Source organism: Convolutriloba macropyga, chromosome 1 (assembly GCF_964194025.1).
Source record: "Convolutriloba macropyga chromosome 1, txConMacr16.3, whole genome shotgun sequence".
In the NCBI taxonomy this organism is placed as follows: Eukaryota; Metazoa; Xenacoelomorpha; order Acoela; family Convolutidae; genus Convolutriloba; species Convolutriloba macropyga.
Window position 1 is genome coordinate 21,783,064 of NC_134468.1, and position 20,019 is coordinate 21,803,082.

The 20,019-nt window shown below is 33.6% G+C and overlaps 1 protein-coding gene across 1 annotated transcript; it reads left to right on the top strand.

Moving 5' to 3' along the window:
* The first annotated feature begins 2,174 nt into the window (after positions 1-2,174).
* On the top strand, positions 2,175-18,316 carry LOC142336454 (uncharacterized). The gene is made up of 4 exons (XM_075385303.1): positions 2,175-2,337; positions 10,557-10,678; positions 16,155-16,275; positions 17,790-18,316. The coding sequence occupies exons 1-4, from the start codon at positions 2,226-2,228 to the stop codon at positions 18,071-18,073; spliced, it is 639 nt and encodes a 212-aa protein (XP_075241418.1). The 5' UTR covers positions 2,175-2,225; the 3' UTR covers positions 18,074-18,316.
* Positions 18,317-20,019: the final 1,703 nt, after the last annotated feature.

A 20,019-nucleotide genomic window follows, 5' to 3' on the forward strand; every position in this document is an offset into this window, starting at 1 on the left:
AATCGGCCCGTCTATTTTTCCATTAAAGGCAAAAGAAACCGGTTCATTGTACCGGAAATTTAATACAGCAAATAAGGTAAAGTGAAAACGACACTTAAAGACAAAATTAAACAATTCAATTAAATTCTTCAAAAAAGTATTGACAAAGCCGTTAAAACTGGAATCTATGTTCTTAAAGATTTTAATATTGTCTATTGTGCCTTAATTTGAATGCTAATAATGTGATATATGAACGGTCAATAACGTGAGACTGTGACAAAACATGAAAAATGGGCAAAAGCCTAAAAATGTGAAATATAGTAGTATCAAAGCCAGAAGAACCTTACATAAGGTGTAAAATCGCATTAATTATTAAATTTGATTTCAGTAGAAAAACGAAGCATTCTTACATTGCTGACACTAAGCTACAAGTTGACTAATTTAAGAGAAAAATTGAGGCAAATTTCAATAAGCCATTATTTGTTTGAAACTCAAATTTTTTTAAAGTCAAAACGACCATAAGCTTTCAAGTAATAAACTGTATACAATAATTTAGAACTAATTAGGAATTGAATTGGACCTATCGCTAGTGAGGTTTGACTTTAAAGGTTCTGTTATTCAATTAACATTTAAAAAAAGATCGATTTTTGTTTTTAAAAAAGGCCGACTGAATACAATCCTAATTATTTTTCAATTGTTACAGTCCAAGATTGGTCCAAAACTGGCGCTGCTATTAATTTTCGCTCTTTCAAATCTTATTGATAGAGAAATTTTGTTAGTTAAAAACCAAAAATTTATGCTGTGTTTTTGATAATCAACGAGTAAAGTTAGCAAAAAACGGCAAAGTTTTTATTACGGAGCGCTGGTAACAAAAGCTGAAACAGAAATAGCCCCCTTTTGAGTCTACAAAGATTGCGTGAGTAGTATTTGGGTGTGTACTTCCCGCAATTTTAATCAAAGTGGACTAAAGAAACTTATTTCAAGCTGATTTTGATGGAAAAAGTCTGGAGTTTGAAAAATTTAGCCAAATTTTTGACAAAAAATTAAATAAAAATAGCTGACAATTTTCTTTATCTTTAAAAAAGTATCAGCAGCACTTTCTTAAAAAAAGGCACCAATTGTTAGCAAAATTAGAAAAAAACTTTATTCAAAAATTCCGAAAAATGTGAATAAAATCATCGGAATTCACACTATTTTCGCAAGAGTTTAAAGCTCGATAACTCCCTGTAATAAACAAAAATCAAGAAAACGTTTTTAAGTCCATATTCTACACTGGACAAGCTTTCTAATGATTCCAGATTCAACTCTCTACGCTACGATGAATATATCGTTCGGCCAAAATTGTCTGGACAAAAAGAAACCCATTTGAGTATATAGTTCCTCCCCCCTCAAGAGGGGTCGGAACAATAAATGAAGCCTCCTCAGGCGTACCTCTCCTATTGCAGAAATGTATAAGCTCCTAAAATTTATTAGTCAATTATATCACAAGTTTAACCTCTCAGAAATGACTAAATAGACTCACTCTGCGAAGCATTGCAGACTAGAATATAAAATATACAACCTGTATTATTTTTTTGGTTAAAGATGAGCATTAATTTAATCTGCCATTGCAATGTCTCTATAAAGATACAAGCATAAATTAATACAGGCATAGAACTATTTTCTGGTGAATCAAATAGGTATAAAGGCTTTTAGAACTGTGAGCTAAGTCAAAAATGCTACGAAAAGAAATGTGTTCTCTAGGATATGAAAGATACTATAACATATTGGGGCAACACTTGGGGTTTTGTAGATGGAGGTTTTTAGTGCCGGTTTTATATATTAAATTTCTAAGATATTGCAATACCTCCTAAATCAACATTAACAAAACCGAGTTTATTGCTTTTCGGTTAAATAACTTGTCATTCAAATTTTTTTTTTTTCATGGTCTAAAAAAACTTGGTGGTGGTTTTCAAGGCTGATTTTCCTGATCTACAAACTCTGATGCCAAATCTGGATTTTAACCACATTCATCTAACAAATGCCTGCTAATTCCATTAAAACTCGATTCTAATCTAGCACATTAGATCAATTTTTAAATGTCAATGATGAGAACAATTTAGTTTGGAGTGAACTTAAAACAGTGTACCAAATGCTTTGAGCAATGATATGCTGTTTGTTCACAATCAGCTCACTTCGACACTGAAACAATTTATTGGCATTGCGGTTGTATTTGCAGCATATTGTGTTAGAATAATATAATAATTATGGCCTTTAGCCCAGATATAGTGTTGATTGGTGAGCCTAGATTGTGCCAGCAGTTTTGCCAGGCAGTGGGTGTTGATCCAGTCAAAAACTTCTTACAGATATCCGTGAAAGGTATGAAAAAAAGAAAAACTGCTTTTTTTAACGACGGTTAGAATATGAACATCTACAGTTGATATTTTTACACCCCTTCTGTGTATGTTAGCGTACTTAGTTTGGTCACACAGGCACGTCTTTCATATATAATGTTCAGCGGTCCATTTAAATTATACATAACACTAAATGCAATCATTTAGTTCCGCGACGCCCTCAAATTAAGTCCAGTTCAGGATTTGGTTTCAATAAGAATTCACATCAAACTAAACTAACAAGGACTTTTTGGATTACGGGTTGAAATTCGTGAACCGTTCTAGAATCAAATGGTTCACGATCTTCTTTCTGTAATCAACTTTCTATATCAAAATTTGAAGCAAATTTAATGAAACAATTAAAATGTCTTTGAAATTGACTTCAATACAATTTTCATCAATTTGGAATCCTGCTGTCAAAACTCACGGTCCAAGATAACTTTTTACGATGCCTCATTACTTAAATATAGTGCCCCCGGGGGATTATTGATTTCAAAAAATTTTCTTTCCAAATGAAAATAAATGAAATGTCTTCTAATTCAGGGAATCAAATGTTCAAGGAAGGAAGCGAGCAGTTCAGTTTTTAGTCAAAATTAACTGTTCAAAAATTTGTCTAACAGAACCGAAAACGCTCGCAAAAGACTGAAACTGCCATGTAACATTGCAAGACAATTTTTTATTTTGTCAGGAACATTTATGCTCTCCAGTTTCATCAATTTTTTTGACATTAACCAAAGTGAATCAGTTATTCCCAGCTGTTTTCAAAAACATTTTGTACAAGACTTCAGTTTGGTGTATAATATTGCATCTAACTGGAGCCGTAACAATCCTTTCAAAAAACTTAATTTAATTTTTTACCATTACCCATAACCATATTTGAAAAATAACTTTACAAAATTTTCTTTTTAATAATTCATAAAAAATGATAATAACATTATTTAAAAACTCCTTGATACAAATGAATCAATTGGAATTGTTGTTCCGAACTACTTTAGTGCGAGAAGGAACGGACCGATATATTCATTGTAGAGAGCTGTGAGTGGTATCGTTAGAAAATCCAAACGGCGGCGTAGAATATCGAATAAAATCTTTTTTCTTTATTTTTATCAGTTTTTCTAAAATTGTTAAAAAGAGGTGTTTTTGTTTGAATTGGCTCAAATTTTTGCTACATATTTTAAAGGATCGGCCTTTTTTCATCGAAAGTTGCTAGAAATAAGCTTCTTCAATCAATTTTCCTAAACCTGCCGAGGTGAACACACAAAGAATGCGGATACAATTTGCTTCACCTCAGGAGAGTGCTAAATTGCTTCTCTGTTTTTATTGAAAAGTTTCTGGTTTTGAAAATTTGCCGGCTTTTAGCTAATATAACTCGATAATTATACAAAAAGTATCATTTTTCTCTGATAGTCAATTTTTTGGTCGAATTATCTATATGTATCACACTGCTGTTTTTGGTCTGATTCTAAAATCAAAAAAATAATCCTGATTGTAATCAGTTGCTGTAATTTTTTCTAAAAAAGCGTTGCCTTTTTTATGTTCATGACAGAACAGAACATATCACATCAAGGCGCACTATTGATGAGCCCAATTGGTTTCATAAAAAATCTACCAGGTATTTTTTTCTTTTTAGTCGAAAGCTTATAGTTGTTCTGACATTTAAATTCGTTTGTTTTCTAAATAAACAATGGATTAAAAAACTTTGCCACTTTTTTCCCTTATTTTGGTAGCCTAATTTGTTTCCTTTAACTAGTTGCTTATTTTCAATGAAGAGAGAAAGCATCTTCTAGTTTCGTAAAAATTAATCTCACGGGGCTTTACCATTCCGCAAATTGTTTTCCGGATTCGTTTTTTGCCGAATGTTTTTTGCCCATTTTCAGGTTTTTTTCTCGTTTTGTCACATTATCAAATTGTTGATAGGTCACTAATCAATTTATTGTTGTTTACAAGTTAGAGGCAATTGAACGTATAATTTTTTAACGAGTGGATTATAGTTTTACAGGCTTTGACACAGTGTTCTTGAAGAATTTAATTGAACTTTTTTCCACTTTACTTTGAATTGCCTTTTTCCTGTAGTCGTATGCGAATTGCGATTAACTGGAAAATAAGAGATATCAATGGCTTGATATGCAAGAAAACATGAGCCTATTTACTGATTTTAGTTGTTAGCTGACGGTTTCCACTGCTTTAAAGATCATTTTTTCAAGAAACGTAAGGGCTTTTTTTGTCTTTTGTTCCTATTGTCTTTTTATTACTCAGTCTCGTTTATAATTAATCACATACAAATTTTTATCGTCAGAAATAGGCATTTTTGGATAATATTATCCAGATAAGTAGAAATCAGTATGTTTTAAAATTTTTCGACAAGAGTTCTTCCCGAAAAAAAGTATTTGAATTTGGTTTATAACAGTACTTAAATTCTTCCTTTAAGCGAATGATAAATTATGCTCAGTGACACGTCTTGGTTTCTCTTTCAGGGGAATGTACAAAGATATTTCATTTTTCTAATTTGCAACTGGTAAATTTCAAAGGTGACTTTGAAAATAATTTTTTTTAAAAAAAGTATTTTTTTTGCTGGGCACCTTTTGTTTTTTTTCTTTTTGTTAACCTGTCTTTTTAATTACCAATCAAATATCTTAGTTTTGGCATCAAAAAAGCGCAGTTGCATAAATGATTTTGTGAATTAATTTCTATAATGGCTTCGACGTCATTTTTTTTGCCAAAATATAGTTTGTTTTTTCATTTTTTTCTGTGTTTGAGTTTCTTTTTTGTAAACGTATAACAGATTTTGCTGAATGAAAAGTCTCAATGGCTGTAGTTGGAGAACAGAGGGAATCTTTTTATAGATTTGATTTAAAAACTCTTGGCTTTCTCGACTTTGAAAAATATTGTTCTAAAAAATCTTAAGTATTTCATGTCTTTGCATATTCTGTTCTTTCATGTCCCTTTTTGTTAGTCACATATTCTTGTTAATTATAGGTCGCACATCCCATTATTAGTTTAAAAACACAGTTGAACATATTTAAAACTTCAGCCTATTGATTATGTTTATAACGTGTATGACACGGATTTTTCATTTTCTCTTTTTTGATTTTCGTCTGTATTTTGCGTTCTTTTTGTTGACCTATGGAATTTTCGAATTAATGGCCAATTTTAAAGGCTTCTTTTTGAGAAAAAATCAATTTGTTTAATTTTTTAATTATTGCTTGTTGTTTTAATTAATGACTTTGAAAACAAATGTTTCAAAAGTTTTTTCTTAACTTTGCATCTTCTGTCCTTTTTTGTCTATTTGTTACCTAATGTCAACAATTACAAGTCACATAACACGTTGCTGGAATAAAAGGAAATTAAAATTTTTCATATAAAATTTTTTTGTGATTTAATTGTTTTAACTGCTTCGATTCTAGTTTTTCAAAAATTGTTTTTGCTTTTTTGTCTTTGACTTTCATTTTGTAAAAGAAGTTTTCTGATCGAAAAAATCACAATGGCATTATTTAAAGGGACTACAAAACCCAATTGTTCACTTGAAATAACAGCTAATGATTTTCAAGTCATATAATTTAATTGTTTTCGAAAAGCACAAACGTTGTTTCTGTTCCGATTCGCACTTTAGTACTGACGGAGGAGCTAAATAATCAAATGTGTTTCTTTATTAAGTTGGTTTTCACCGAAAGATTTATTCATCGTAGAGAACTGTGATCAGTATCATTAAAAAGCTCGTCCACCGTAAAGTATGGAGTTAAAAAGATTTTTTTGAATGTATTTTTTCAGTGAGGTAACAAGGTTCGCTTATTGAGCCTCCTTGTTAACTATGCCCGCTTATTGTCTGCTTGTTAGTCTCATTTATGAGTGGCCACTTATCACTTTATCGGCAATCAAAAAACGGTCAACCCAACATTTCGTATTCTTAGGGCAAAGATTATGGTCATAACGGCTTCGGCACCGTTTTCTCGCAAAAATTTTTTGAGTTTTTGTTTTTCTGCATTTGTTGTTTTTACTTCTAGTCGTATGAAAAAAATCTTGATAAAGACAGGTCTCAATGTCTTATGTATTGGAGTTATAAATGGTTGTTTTGCAAAAGTTTTAACAATCTCCGTTCATATCAAATGGTTTTCATTATTTGCAACCAATTGCTTTCAAATTTTATGAGCGTAATTTTTAAGTTATTTGCTTTTGTTGTTTTGTATTTTGTTGACGACTCTCATTAAGGACTGGTTCCAAATCTTCTTTATTGATGACCAATGAATTAGTTTTTTTAGTTTCGGTTCTATCTGACTCTCTTCAGTCTTTGTTACTAATTATTTTTGCAAATAGAAATCGAGTTTCGAATGTTAATAATGTTTGCTGTTATTTGATTTTATTGTCTGTCTTGTCTCGTGTTCTTTTTCATGGCGAACCTTCACGGCCCTCTAGCGCAGCATCTGTTCACATTCCACTGAATGATTTGAGTCGGACGCAATTTTTCATTCTTACACTAGTTACTTTTGAAAAAATACTTGAGTTCTTGAAAGTTTTCTATGCCTTCCTCATTTAGTGGACAGTTAAGACGTAAATGTGGATGAGCGGCGTGGGAACATTATAAGCGAACGCACATTACTGAGTCTCCTTGTAAACTTTGTTCTTCTATTCTCTGCATTTTGGTCTCATTAATGAGTTGTAATATATCACTCTATTAGCGTTCAAAAAAACAGGCAAAAAAAGAATTCTTACTCTTAGAGCAAAGATTATGTTCATAACGGCTTCAAATTTTCTGTATTTTTTTGTAGTCGTATGAAAAAATTCTTAATAAAGACAGGTCCCAATGTCTTATCTAAAAGAGTTATATGTGGTCGTCTTACCAACGTATTTAATGATTTCATTTCTTATCTATTGGTTCTCATTAATTTGGAGCAAATTGGTAGCCGCTTTTCTTGTTTCTGTTGTTTTGTTACCGGATCTCAATAAAGACTGGTTCTTATCCTTTCTAGTGATGAACAATGAACAACAATGAACTAGTTATTTTTCAGTTGAAGTTTTATCTGACGCTCTTTAGTCTTTGTTAATAAGTTTTTATACAAATAGCAATCGAGTTTTGGATGTTATTAATGTGTGTTGTTATTTGCTTTGTTGTTTGTCTTGCGTCGTATTCTTTGAAATGGCAAAGGTCCACGGCCCACTAACGCAGCACCTCTTCAATTTCCACTGAGTGGTTTGAGTCGGACGCAATTTTTTTCATACAGCAGTTTTTTTTCAAAAAGTACTTTTGCACGTTTTTGCACGTTTCCTATGCCTTCTTCATTTAGTAGACAATTAAGCCGAAAATGTGGATAATCAGTGTTTGTAAATTATGTGCGAATGTACAATTCTGAGTCTCCTTGTTTGTCGAGTTATGGAACAGGGCGTCCTTATATAATCTACGTTTTCTAAGAGCACGAAATATTCAATACTTAAATATGTTTTGCAAACCCACGAAAAGTTGAGGTAGGAAAAGTAGGAGTTCTTTGCTATTGTACTTCTGGCCCAGTGAAAGCAAAAAAAATCAAAAAATATCAAGAACATGATCTAATCTTCACTAAATTTAGTTTTAGCTTTCAAATGCATCTTTTGAGTTTAAAACTCATTTTTTTTGCAAATCCCAAATACCTTTCTATTTACAAATCAAGAAAAAATTAAGAGCTATTGATGTTTGGCTGTATCTCAATAAAAATTAGTAAATTATATTTAAAATAGTTTGCCGGCATTGAATGCAAATAAAGTTCAGATTACATGAATAAATTAGTCTACCATCCAATTCTACTTTTTTCAACGGAATTCAAGGAAGAAAGGTTACTAATACCAATTTTCCTTCAGAAAATGACATCCCAGGTTGAGGTCAAGACCCAAATTTTTGTCTGATTGGACTTTCCAGACTGAAATTATCTCTGATCAGACTTTCTAGACAGAAAAAAGACTTTCCAGATTCAATTTACCACTGATCCGACTTTCCAGACACAAAAGGTCTCTGGTCAGACTTCTCAGACCGAAAGTTTTCTGATCAGACCATATTCAGAACATGGTCCAGACTCACTCTCAGACCATTGACCTGACCTTAACAAGACTATGATAAGACTCAAGTGTGCCCGAAAAGGTTATGATCAGACCCAGATGCGCTCGAAGCATTTATCGTCAGACCCAGTTGCGCTTGCAGCCATTTATGATCAGACTGAAGCGTGCTCGAAACCAGTTCTGATCAGAATCAAATGCGCTCGAAATAGTCTGATCAGATAAAGATTTTACTTATGAACAAATCTCTCAATTTTGCTATAATAAATTCATTTCATCAAAAAAAAAAACTGATGTTTGCAGTATTTAATTTCCCTAAGGAAAAATTAATTATTAAAGTATTGCTAAAGAGAATGAAACCCAGTTGTTCAGAACAAATTATATTTAATGTACCGTTTAGTGTATATTTCTGAATAATTGGATGAGGTTATACAGCTTTCCATAAGAAACATCGTTTTCGCCAGTTGCTCGAAACTTCCTCAAAAGCGGACCGGCCTTTGTTATCAGCTGGACTTTTTTTCTGATCAGAGTTATCGGACTTTAGATGAGTCTCTGATCAGAAAACTGCTTCATTGTTGCCTCTTGGCAGAGCCAACATCTCTCAGTAACAAAAACAATAAAAAATGAAAAAAATTGAAGCGCTCGAAATGGTCCCTGATCAGAACCAAATGCGTTTGAAAATTTTTCTGATCAGACCCAAGTGCGCTCGAAGAGGTTATGATCCGACCCAATTGCGCTCGAAGTCACCTCTGATCAGACCCAATTACGCTCGAATCCACCTATGATCAGACTTTCCAGACCAAATTGACCTCTGATCAGACCATCTCCAGACCATGGTCCAGACTTTTCAGACCAAAATGACACCTGATCAGACCATCTCCAGACCATGGTCCAGACTTTTAGACCAAAATGACACCTGATCAGACCATCTCCAGACCATCGTCCAGACTGTAGTGCGCTCGAACTTCCGTCCAGACCCTTTAATTTTGGTCTGGGAACACACGGGTGTGCGATCGACCGGGTCTGATCATAAACCAATTTGGGTCTGGACCTCAACCTGGGATAGGAATGATGTTCGACATTGAGAATTTTGCAATTGAGCTATGAGAAAAATTGCAGCAATGGTTTTATAGTTTGGAAGAACTACTAACCTTTAAGGAATCAGAGACTTGGAAACAGAACATTTGATTTCAAACAAGAAGAAAAAAGAAGTAGCGAATTCATATAAGAAATCATGAAGCCGGAAACGGTTTTGATATGGCACAAATAACAGGAAGCTTTCTTAAACTTCAACGTTGCTAGACAATGTTTTTTTTTGAAATTTCAAAAGCAATTCTGAAATTGTTTCCAAAAACTTGAATAAACAAATATGCTAATAGAAATCCATAAGATAATTTTTATTTTTTATTAGAAATTTCGGATCTTTTCAGCTATTCAACAATTGCCCCCCCCTCCAGTGGTACTTAGTAGAGACCCCCCCCCCCCCCCCCGTTGCTACGCATTGCCACATACTTGGCCTATAGTTTAGATAGCCGAACTTTATTTTAAGCGCGATAATGCCTCTCGTGCGCTGTGGGATGTAATCCGGAAATCGCTGGCCAGTTATAGCGGCAAAGCCGCAACGCGCGCGAAGCCCCCCCCCCCCGACCCGCCAGTCGGAAATTCTTTTCGTTTCGTATTCCAATTCGGCTAATAAACATAGCATGGCGTATTTTATTCTATTCAGTTTAAGATAGTATGCTTATTCGTAGAAAGTTATTAGTCGTCTATGGTTGGTCTAAAAATTGCTCGCTTAAACTCTATTCAAGAATAGGGCCCCCTTTTACAAAAGGGGGCAATTGTTGAAAAGATCGGAAATTTCCTACTGCCGTTATTATTTGTATACGCCATTTTCTCTCGGAATTTTTCCTTCTCTTCCGGACGACCGAAAATCAACAACTTGCAATATACATGGACACTGGGCCCTGCTAAAATGATTTTATTTTTTCTCTCCACAATATAGTAGCAAAAGTGAAATTTTGACTGAAGAAAACAAGCTTTTTGAATGTTGGAGCAAAAAAAAATTGAAGGCGATTCCAGGAATATTTTGACTATGAGTATTCTGCAAGGGTTCAATGGTCTTCATTACTTTTCACGAACTCATCAGGAATAGATTAAATGACACTTATTTCTTTACATTTCTTTTAGGGATTCGCTACAAAGTGAACCTGCAACGAATGTCTGTTACTGAGTTCAAGAAGCGATTCTCTCCATCAAGGCGCTCTTTTTCAAATGGCTACAATTACAGAAATGACCTCAACCAAAATCAGGTGAGACCATATAGAATTAATTTAAAATATGTGGGGGGGGGGTGGTAATGACGTGTATCAAACCAGATTTTTCGTGATTAGCTGGTTCAAAATTGTACTATTTAATCTAATTAGGCGCAGAATTAATATTTAAGAGTTTATTTTGGATAGAGGAAGGCTTAAATTTGAATAAGTGCGATTACTATTGAGCCATTAAAGTTAAAATCTGATTTTTAAAACGAGGCAATAATACGGAATACTGAATCTTAGCTTTTGGATCGGGCGTCAATACGAAACGTCTTCAGTTTTGAACTTTTTTGAAACCGAATTCTATCGAATTGGGCTTTCAATCGCTCTTATTGTAGATCATTCGAATTCCCCTTAAATAACTTACATTGATTTCATTGAGTTGTTCTATATGGAAAAGTTTGCTCAAAACAGGCCATTACGGAAAGTAAAAATAAATTCAGATTTAAAAGGCTCCTCTTTGTATTGTTATCCAAGTGAAATTACCCGAGTAATAATAATAGAATGCCGATATTCACTGCTTCATTCAATACCCATGGTCCGCAATGGTTCCGCTGAGGTAATCAATCAGCCACCTCCTGATTTTTTCTTTGTTCTTCTAGTCTGTCTGAAACACAGAAAAAATCAAGAGGTGGTTGACTGATTGTTGTTAAACGGTTAAACTTTTTTACAACCGCTTTTAAATTAATATAAAATGCTCATTGTAGTGTGAATGAAACATTTTAAAGGAATGTTACCGTCTTCAATAGGTGGCGAAAAACAACTAAAATGAAACAAAACACATTTCTTTAAGTATTTTTTTACTTTAACGGCCAAAGCATTTTTCTTAAATATATTACGGTTTCTTAAATAAATTATTTGTTTTCATGCTATACACGAGTGGAATGCAGTTTTGAGATAAAGCAAGGAGTCACAGTCAACAAAAATTGTGAACAAGTGATATCTCTTCTAAATCATGCACAACATCAAGTTTTAACAGTGTTTCTGTTGTCTGATTTAACATGAACCAATTGTTCCGATCCACTTTAGTGGGGTGAAAAACTATGAACTCAACAGGTTTTTTTGTTCAGTCAATTTTCGCAGATCAATATATTAATCTTACAGGATTAAGAGTTTTATCATTAGAAAGCTTGCCAAGCGCTGAATTTCAAATTACACAGATATTTTTGAATTTCATTTTCCATGGAAAAACGGAACTTTACAGATTTGTGAACGTTGGCCTAGCTTCCGTTGTTTTATTCAAATTTTTCGAAATTTTTGCTTAAATTTTGATCAATTTTTGCTGAAAATATGATGAAATTGTTAACACCAGACCAGTTGGTTTTAAATTTAAAGGTAGAAGAGAGTTAGTGAATTGTTTGAAAAAACTGTTTTGGCAAAATTTTCAGTTAAAGTTCAGAAAATTCAGCATTTTTCCCTATTTTTTCAAAAAAATTTCAATAAAATTGCCTATTTGGACCAATTTTTTCAAATTGTTTGGTGTTCCAGAAGTAAAATTGCTGACACAACCTTCCTTCAGTCAGATCTAGACAAACTTCACCTCCAATTTCTAAGAAAAATTTCTGGAAATAACAATATTGCCAATTTAAAGCGATGTTATGAATGATGCTATATTTTTGATAAAATGTAATTTTCGCTTGAGAAAAATTTTATAAGTCGCGCGGCCATAGCAGGGCCAGTTGAGTTATGCGATGAAAAGAGTTTCTGATTTTTTTGGTCTGCCTTGTTGAAGTATTTTTTGCATTTTTGCTCAGACTAATAACAAGAAAACCTTTTTATCTTTTAAATAGTCAATAAAATGAGGTCCCTTTACGTTCCAAAAAAGTCCAACAAAAAATATTGTGTTTTGTGAGTAAATCCGAGGTTTTCATGGCTCCAACAAATTTTTTTTGTAAATTTTTAATGAATTCTTGAGATTTGCAAGCCCTTGACTTTCTTTTTGAAGTTTTTTTACTCAGTCTAATTAATCAAATGTCTATTTTGGTATTTGGGGAACTTTTAAAGAAACTATCTAATGCCTTCATTTGATACAGAAAGCTTTTCTGGTAATATAAATCGGTAAGTATCCAAAATTCATTATTTATTTTGGAAATATCCAATTTCATATTATATCCATAGAACAATAAAATAATTCGTTGACACTTGTTTTTTGTTTCGTTCCAAAGGAGAGGCAGCAAAACAAGGCAAGCTTTGGTCCAGTTGTTGAATTTTGGAGTTCAAAAAATATTTCGATTGAGTTGTGGCAATATATATGTATAAAGATATATATATATATATATATATATATATATATATATAAATATATTTGAAATAGTTTTCTCGTTCTGAGTTTTTTCTGTTAGTTACAGACAAGTATATTTTTTGAAAAAAGTGCATCTATTGAAAAATTAAACTTGCGTCAAAAGTGGAGGCTAATGAACATACGTAACGGTTTCATCGAAAAGCAGATGGTATTTAAGCTTCAACACGGTTTGCACAAGATTGTTCGCGAAATTTTGAATTTTTTGAAATCTTTTTGTTTTCAGTCTTAAAGAGTAATCTTTTGATTCAGTCTCACTAATGACATGTAGAATTGATTTTCTAAGCAGCTAAGACTTAAAATATTTACAAATTTCTAATTGAAATCTTATCGTTCTAATGTCTAATGAAATTTTGGTTTTACAAATGCTTTTTTGAGACTTGGCATTTTCAATCTGATTTCCGCAACCTTATGTTGTAGTCTCCTTAAAGATAGAGTTAAATTCTTTTTCCAGGTGAACTAAACTGAAGTCTTAATTCTTAAATAAAAGTTTTTTCGGTTGATAATAAGAGTTTTACTATTTTGTTTATATTTAACACTTTACAATTTTAGTTCTTTTTTGCTGTTTTGTCCCTTCATACCACTAGCGGAAATATGCAGGTCTCATATCATATTAGGGTCTCTGAAATAAGGCGAAATTCGTTTTTTTAGATATATTTTAGTGAATAGACTTTGATCTGATATGCTTCAAACACTTTCCTCTCAACATTTACTTGAACTTTTTGATTTTCCTCTGTATTTGTTCATTTTGTAGTCCTATGAGATTCTGGATAAAGACATATTTCAATGGTTTTGTCGCAAAGTAAACGCGAAGCCGTTGAAGGATTTAAATTTAAATTGTTAGCTAATTGCTTTTTTACTTTGAATTTAATTGCTTTCAAAAACTGTGATTGTATTTTCTAACTTTGCTTTCACTTCTAACTACTTTTTTATTATCCTATTAAGGACAAGTGTCATATTTTTGCGGTAAAACGCAAGTCATTTGATTTCCTCAACTTTTTATCTGATGATGTTTTGACTTTTTGACTAATTTTTCTGAAAAAAAGTGGATAGATATTGAGTTCAGGTGTTAAGTACTGTTTGTTGTTTGTAATTAATTTTGTTGTTTGTCTAGTCTCTTACGCTCCCTAACGGCAGCTGTTATCGACCCGCTAACAATTAAAGTTTCATTGTATAGTAGTTAAAGCTCAAGCGATTTTTCAAACGGATGAACCAAATATTTTTGAACAAAAAGTCATTTATTGAATGAAAGTTTTCTATCTCTTCCTCTTTATTGTGGAAAATTAAGTCAAAAACGTGGTTAAGCGGGGTCGGAATATCATGTGCCAAGGCACATTACGGAGCCTCCGTCTTCGGTTTTATATCGGTTCCGTAGAGTGAGAATTTTTCTGCAGAAAGGTAACTCAGTTGTAAATTCAAAGCCACATTCCTTAACGCCTCTTTCCCGTCATTGCGAAAGGACAAAAATTCAACAACTAATGAGACAATTGATGATGGTTTTCTTTACGAGTTGCAACGAAAAAAGTTGTTTTAGTGAACTCAATTGCTATCCGCTACACACGCAAAAATGATCCCCAAGTAGTTTGATATTTTTCTTGACTGGGATTATCACTTGTCATCTTCAGCTACTAAGTTGATAAAAAAAATCGGAAAGACTAAAAAAAACACTCAAATGGCAAAATGAATTATTTGTTGCACATCTAAAACACTCCCCTCATAATCTAGATTGTCAAGTCTTTCCTAATTTTTGGTTTCCCCAAGTCGTAATCGGACTGTTGTCTTTTAAAATCTTCGCAAGAATTTTCGCAAGAATCTTGAAAAATTACGCATCATCTCGAAAGATGTTTTTAAAAGATCATGAAAGATAGCCGTCCATCTTGCATAATTCTTGCAAAATAAACGCTTTGCAACAGGCGCCAGAATCATACCTTAGCTGCTCCATGGGCCTTTTTAGCTTCTTTAAAGGATGAGATACTCTCAGGCTTCGAAAAAAAGATGCTAAAATTGCTAAGGCTAATGCATATGATTAGGAACATCATCAAATTGAGAAAAGGGGGCACGATATAGCTTGGGCATTCCGGCGCTTCAGAAGAAAGCCATGGTGAACACATATACATAAAACTTTATTTATAATTCAGTGCAACTTGAGTCAGTGAAAACGCTTATGTCAAGCGAGGAAAGTTGTATAAACCATTAAAACACCAAGCAGGAAGTCTCTGGAGGCTTTAGAATCACGCTTGTTGGTACCTACTTACCTAGTTACACTGGTGTAGGCAATATTTATTTAAAAAAACATTTTTTTTTTTCGATGAACCAGTGTTTCAAATACGTTATCGAAGGTAAAGTAGACATAAAATTTTCTGTTTACGCCTAAGAAGAAATTGATATAAGGCAAAACCATGCCATTATCGCCGTAGGACTGGCGTTCTGCTGTAAAACGTTTTTTAAAACGATTGGAAGGCCATTTAAGATTTTCAGGCCATTTAAGTACACATTTAATCAGTAAAAAACGCTATGTTGTCGCTTCCAAACACAAAGTCAACTCTTCTGAATGGCTTCAAGTTCAAAACTGCATCGTAACATCAAAAATTTTAAGACGGTTGTCTTGCCATATCTTTCAAGATAAACGTTATTTGCAAGAATCTCGCAAGAAATTACAAGATAACCGTTGGAGATCGCTAAGGTACATCACAATGACCATAAATCATTTCTTTCGTGCTGCCAGAGACACTATTTACAAATAGCTCAATTCCATTTACAGACATTACCATAAATTCCGAATCAGTTGACATTTGATTCTCTAAAATACAATTTGAGCTTTGAGCTGACAATTGTCAAGGAAATACTCACGTAATTTTTGTAGGATTAGAGTAAAGTAAATTGCAATTGAAAGGCCAAGGTTCGTTACAATGTTTTGTTCCTTTAATTATCTTTAAAAAAAACTCTTTCAGATTGTGCTCAAACAATCCTTTGGAGCACTTAGCAAGTCAGGACTGCGAAAACCAGAATATCATTTACTATAAAATATGAAATACAAAGATCACATTTTGAATTGAATTAGCAACCGCGACACCGGAGTATAAGCTGAAGGACAAATGTTCTATAAAAATAACACAAGCTCCTTTCCACGTGCCTGAATTTCGTCATTATGTCTAATGATAAAATATTTAGATCGATGTGTTAATGAGTCGCAAGTGCAAACTGCAAACGTGCTCTCTACCGCACGGATTTATCATCTTGTTTGATGCTGACGAATTTGCTGCCCAATATTTCCTGCCACGAGTCCTGAAAGGTTCGCTTCATTACACTTAATTATTGAACAAAAGTAATGACTTTAACTCCGCTATACTAATCGTATCACTTCGGCGAAGTCAAGATGAGTGCTACCCAAATTGAAATCCCAGCCTGCAAATTCAACCCTTTAACTTTAGCCGCGCGGCACTGGAAGTGGTTTCGATCACCCGGGTCAGCCCTTATACAGCTTTCCTTGATTTATACATGGTCATATATTATTCTTGGTAATCATATGATTTCTTGGGTTTCTTAGTACGATCGTACCAAGAAACCAAGTATGTATAGTATGACATCATACATGACCCTAGAACAAATTCAAAGAAACTCAAATCGGGCAGAGATCACTTTGCTCTGGGAACCTAGAGCTGATTAGGTACGGCGCGAAATTCATTCATGGTTAAGATAACTCAATAATTAAAATGATCGAAAACTCACATCACGAATTTTTGCAATAGCGTTTAAAGTAGTTGGATTCATTAAAATGCTTTTTTCCGATTCGGCAGAAGTTTCCCAAATTCATGTTTTGCTATATTCAATTAACTCATTTACCAATCACGCTCAATGCCTATTGTGAACATACACCAAAGCTCACTTGCCTACCTTTTAGACAAAAATATTTTTACGTCAAATTCGGTACATTACGATGCAGAAGTAAACCCAAATCGTCACGGGCAGATATGCCCGCTGCGTGTGTCTCGTGTTCGTGTTTACTATGTTAATACATTGAAAGTGGAACAATATTGCGGAAAATAGCTACTTTAGCAGGAACCGGCAAAATGGAAGGGAATATCGTATCCCGTGTTCGCAAAAGTGTCCTAATTTTAGCCGCGAAATACAACTACAAACTTAATAACCTATTTTTCGCGCGAGTTGTATCACGCATCCGTTCCATTTATGTATCCATTTTTTCGCACGCAATGTAGCTCGATGTCGCATATAATCCGCAATTAAGCCTGACTTAATTACTACTTATTTAATTAAGCCTAACTTATTACTACTAGTAGTACTTTATTACCACTTTATTACTACTTATGGTACTTTTTTACTACTTATTTCTACTTATTAGTACTATTTATTACTACTTATTAAAATTGGCCAATCCCACATTGATATACAAAGCCTTTGATGTGCGAGGGATTTTTCGGAAAAAATCAGTTTTTGTGGGTGCATGTATTTAAAGCACTTTAAAGCTTTGAAGGCTTCAAGTAAATCCTTATTAAAGTGCTTATTGCATGCTCAAAATGCGCGCAAATAATAGATACCTAAATTGAGCGTAAACGTGCTACAATATTTGTTACCCAATTTTCGCACCGAATGTTCTTTTATTTCGCAAAATTGGTGGAACCCCTTTTGCGAAAAGTAAGATACAAAGGATGTCACCTAATTGCGTTCATTGTATGTAACTAATTTTCGAGCCAATTTTACTAAGGCGGAAATTTTGGGGTATACCTCTGCGTCGTAATGTAAAATTCGAGGAATTCGAAGGCGAAGTTGAAAAAATGTTCTTTCTAGAGACACTTGGAGAGAATTCAGGAATTGACACTCTGCTAATTGGGAGTTGTTTGAACAAAGACACAGTCTCTGCTTGGGACGCCACGGTCCAGGCACTGTCCAACATCGTGCCACTTAGTCACCCAACCCTAGTAAGCAGGGGAAACCACGGTGACTACAAGACCTCTTTCTCTCTCTTCCTCAAAGACCTGATCGAGTGCAATCTCAACACGAATCTGGGAAGTTTCAACTGGGAATGGCAGAGGCAGAAGTCCAGATCAAACAAGAACTGCTTTATTCTATAAAATGGACAACTAATTATAAATCATCGACTTTAGTTTAGAAGTTATCAAGCTAACAGTCAAAATAGTAATTATTTAACTTAGATTTCAAAAAAGGGTTCACATATTAAAAACTCAAAAATCGCAGTTTATGTAACGAACCGGAGTTTATATTTAACTAACTAAGCAAACTAACATCATCTTCTTGTACTTAGAAAAAACCATTTAAAAGAACTCAAGAGATACTCTCCATTGAAACAAAATACAACTAATAGCAACAAAAAATTGGAATCAATTTTCCCAACCACTGGTAGTCCACGGATTGATCCGTTTTGAAAAAACTATTAATTCTCTCTGATCTTAACACCTAGGCTGAGGACTCTGACCAAAAATGCTTATGTCCACACCGATATGAACGCAAAAGGGAGGATTGTCCGTACAAAATTACGTGCTCTGGAAACATAAACGAACGCACGATAGGTAAATTAACACACGAAAGTTGAACATTTTCTGCGTGTTGGAAATTATTACTCCTTTTGAGAAGTAATTTCGAACTGTTGTGCTTGTAGTGTGAATAAGTATTCTTGCAGTTAGGAGTTGAGTGGACTCTCAAGGGACTCAGGAGCAACCAACTTTGTGCAGTAGTGCCAATTAATATTATACTACGATAGACGCTGAGTGTCCTGGTTGAGTCGTGAGTTGGTTTAGGTGGAACGTGGTGTAAGAAACGCACTGATTGCCCGATTGTGTTGAAATTATGTGAGAAATTTGGTGAATGTAATTCAAAGTTTGGTTTTTAGGCACTGAATTATTATTTTTTACCAAAACATTCCGTATACAAAATCAGCAAAACTTTAGGACAATTCGTTAACATTTTCAACACTTCCGAGAAAAATTTCAGCTCGACGCTTTAAGCACATTACTATTTTTAATTTAATTATCTTTTTATGATTATTATGAAAATTTTAGACAAGTGCTGAAATTATGTACGGAATGAGTTGAAAATGCTTAAGACAAATGGTGAGCGCACTGAAAAAAGTGCATAAAGCCGAAAATGCGTAAGATAAGTGGTGCAATTCTGTAAGGATGTAAGTAATGCGTTGCAATTGTGTACTATACGTACAGATAAAACTGAAATTGTGTTAGGAAAGCGTTGAAAATATTTAAAATGAGTGCTGAACTTTGGATTGAAAGCATTGAAAATGTGTAAGACAAATGCTGAAAAAGCTGATATTGTGTATAAAAAGCGTTGAAAATGTGCAAGAAAAGTGCTGAAAAAGCTGATATTGTGTTAAGAAATAGTTGAAAATGTGTAACAAAAGTGATGAAAGAGCTAAACTTTTGCAGGAAAGCGTCTAAAAATTGTTGTTGGAAGTGGAATAAGATAAGTGCTCAAAGTGCTGAAATTGTGCAAGGAAAGCGTTGAAAATTTCTAAGATACGTGCTGAAATTGCTGATAAAATTTGAGAAAAGTGTGGAATAAGCCGGATTTTTTAAGGAATGTAATGAAAATGTTGAAGGTAAAAGCTGAAAATGCTGAAATTGTGTAAGGAAAATTGGTGTGTTATTCTCTATCTAGAATATTTTTATCCTGCATCCTCAGATACCGTCATTTACGTTACCATTGTTATGATTACGATTCGATAACTAAACAAGGCGGCTCGGTAATGTGCGTACGCACATTAGGTTCCGACCCCGCTCATCCACATTCTTGAGTTAATTGGCTACCAAATGATGAAGAGTTAGAAAACCTTCATCAACATACATATCATTAATTAAACAACCAATGGAATACAATAACGCCACCCTAGAGGGCTGATAAACGTTGTTGTTAATAGGACAACTAGAAAGGACAATAATAAATATCAAACAACAAACATTATTTACGACCAAAAATAAGTGGCTATAATAAATAAAATCATAACAAAATCAAAATCGCATCAGAAAAAACCTAAAAAAAGCAAATTGAC

What these genes read in the sequence shown, in the direction of transcription:
- LOC142336454 (XM_075385303.1), top strand. Translation starts at nt 2,226, where the DNA reads ATGGCCTTTAGCCCAGATATAGTGTTGATTGGTGAGCCTAGATTGTGC. An exon ending in ATGACCTCAACCAAAATCAG is followed by an intron (nt 10,679 to 16,154) that starts GTGAGACCATAT and finishes TAAAATATTTAG; the next exon opens with ATCGATGTGTTAATGAGTCG. An exon ending in CCTGCCACGAGTCCTGAAAG is followed by an intron (nt 16,276 to 17,789) that starts GTTCGCTTCATT and finishes TGTTCTTTCTAG; the next exon opens with AGACACTTGGAGAGAATTCA.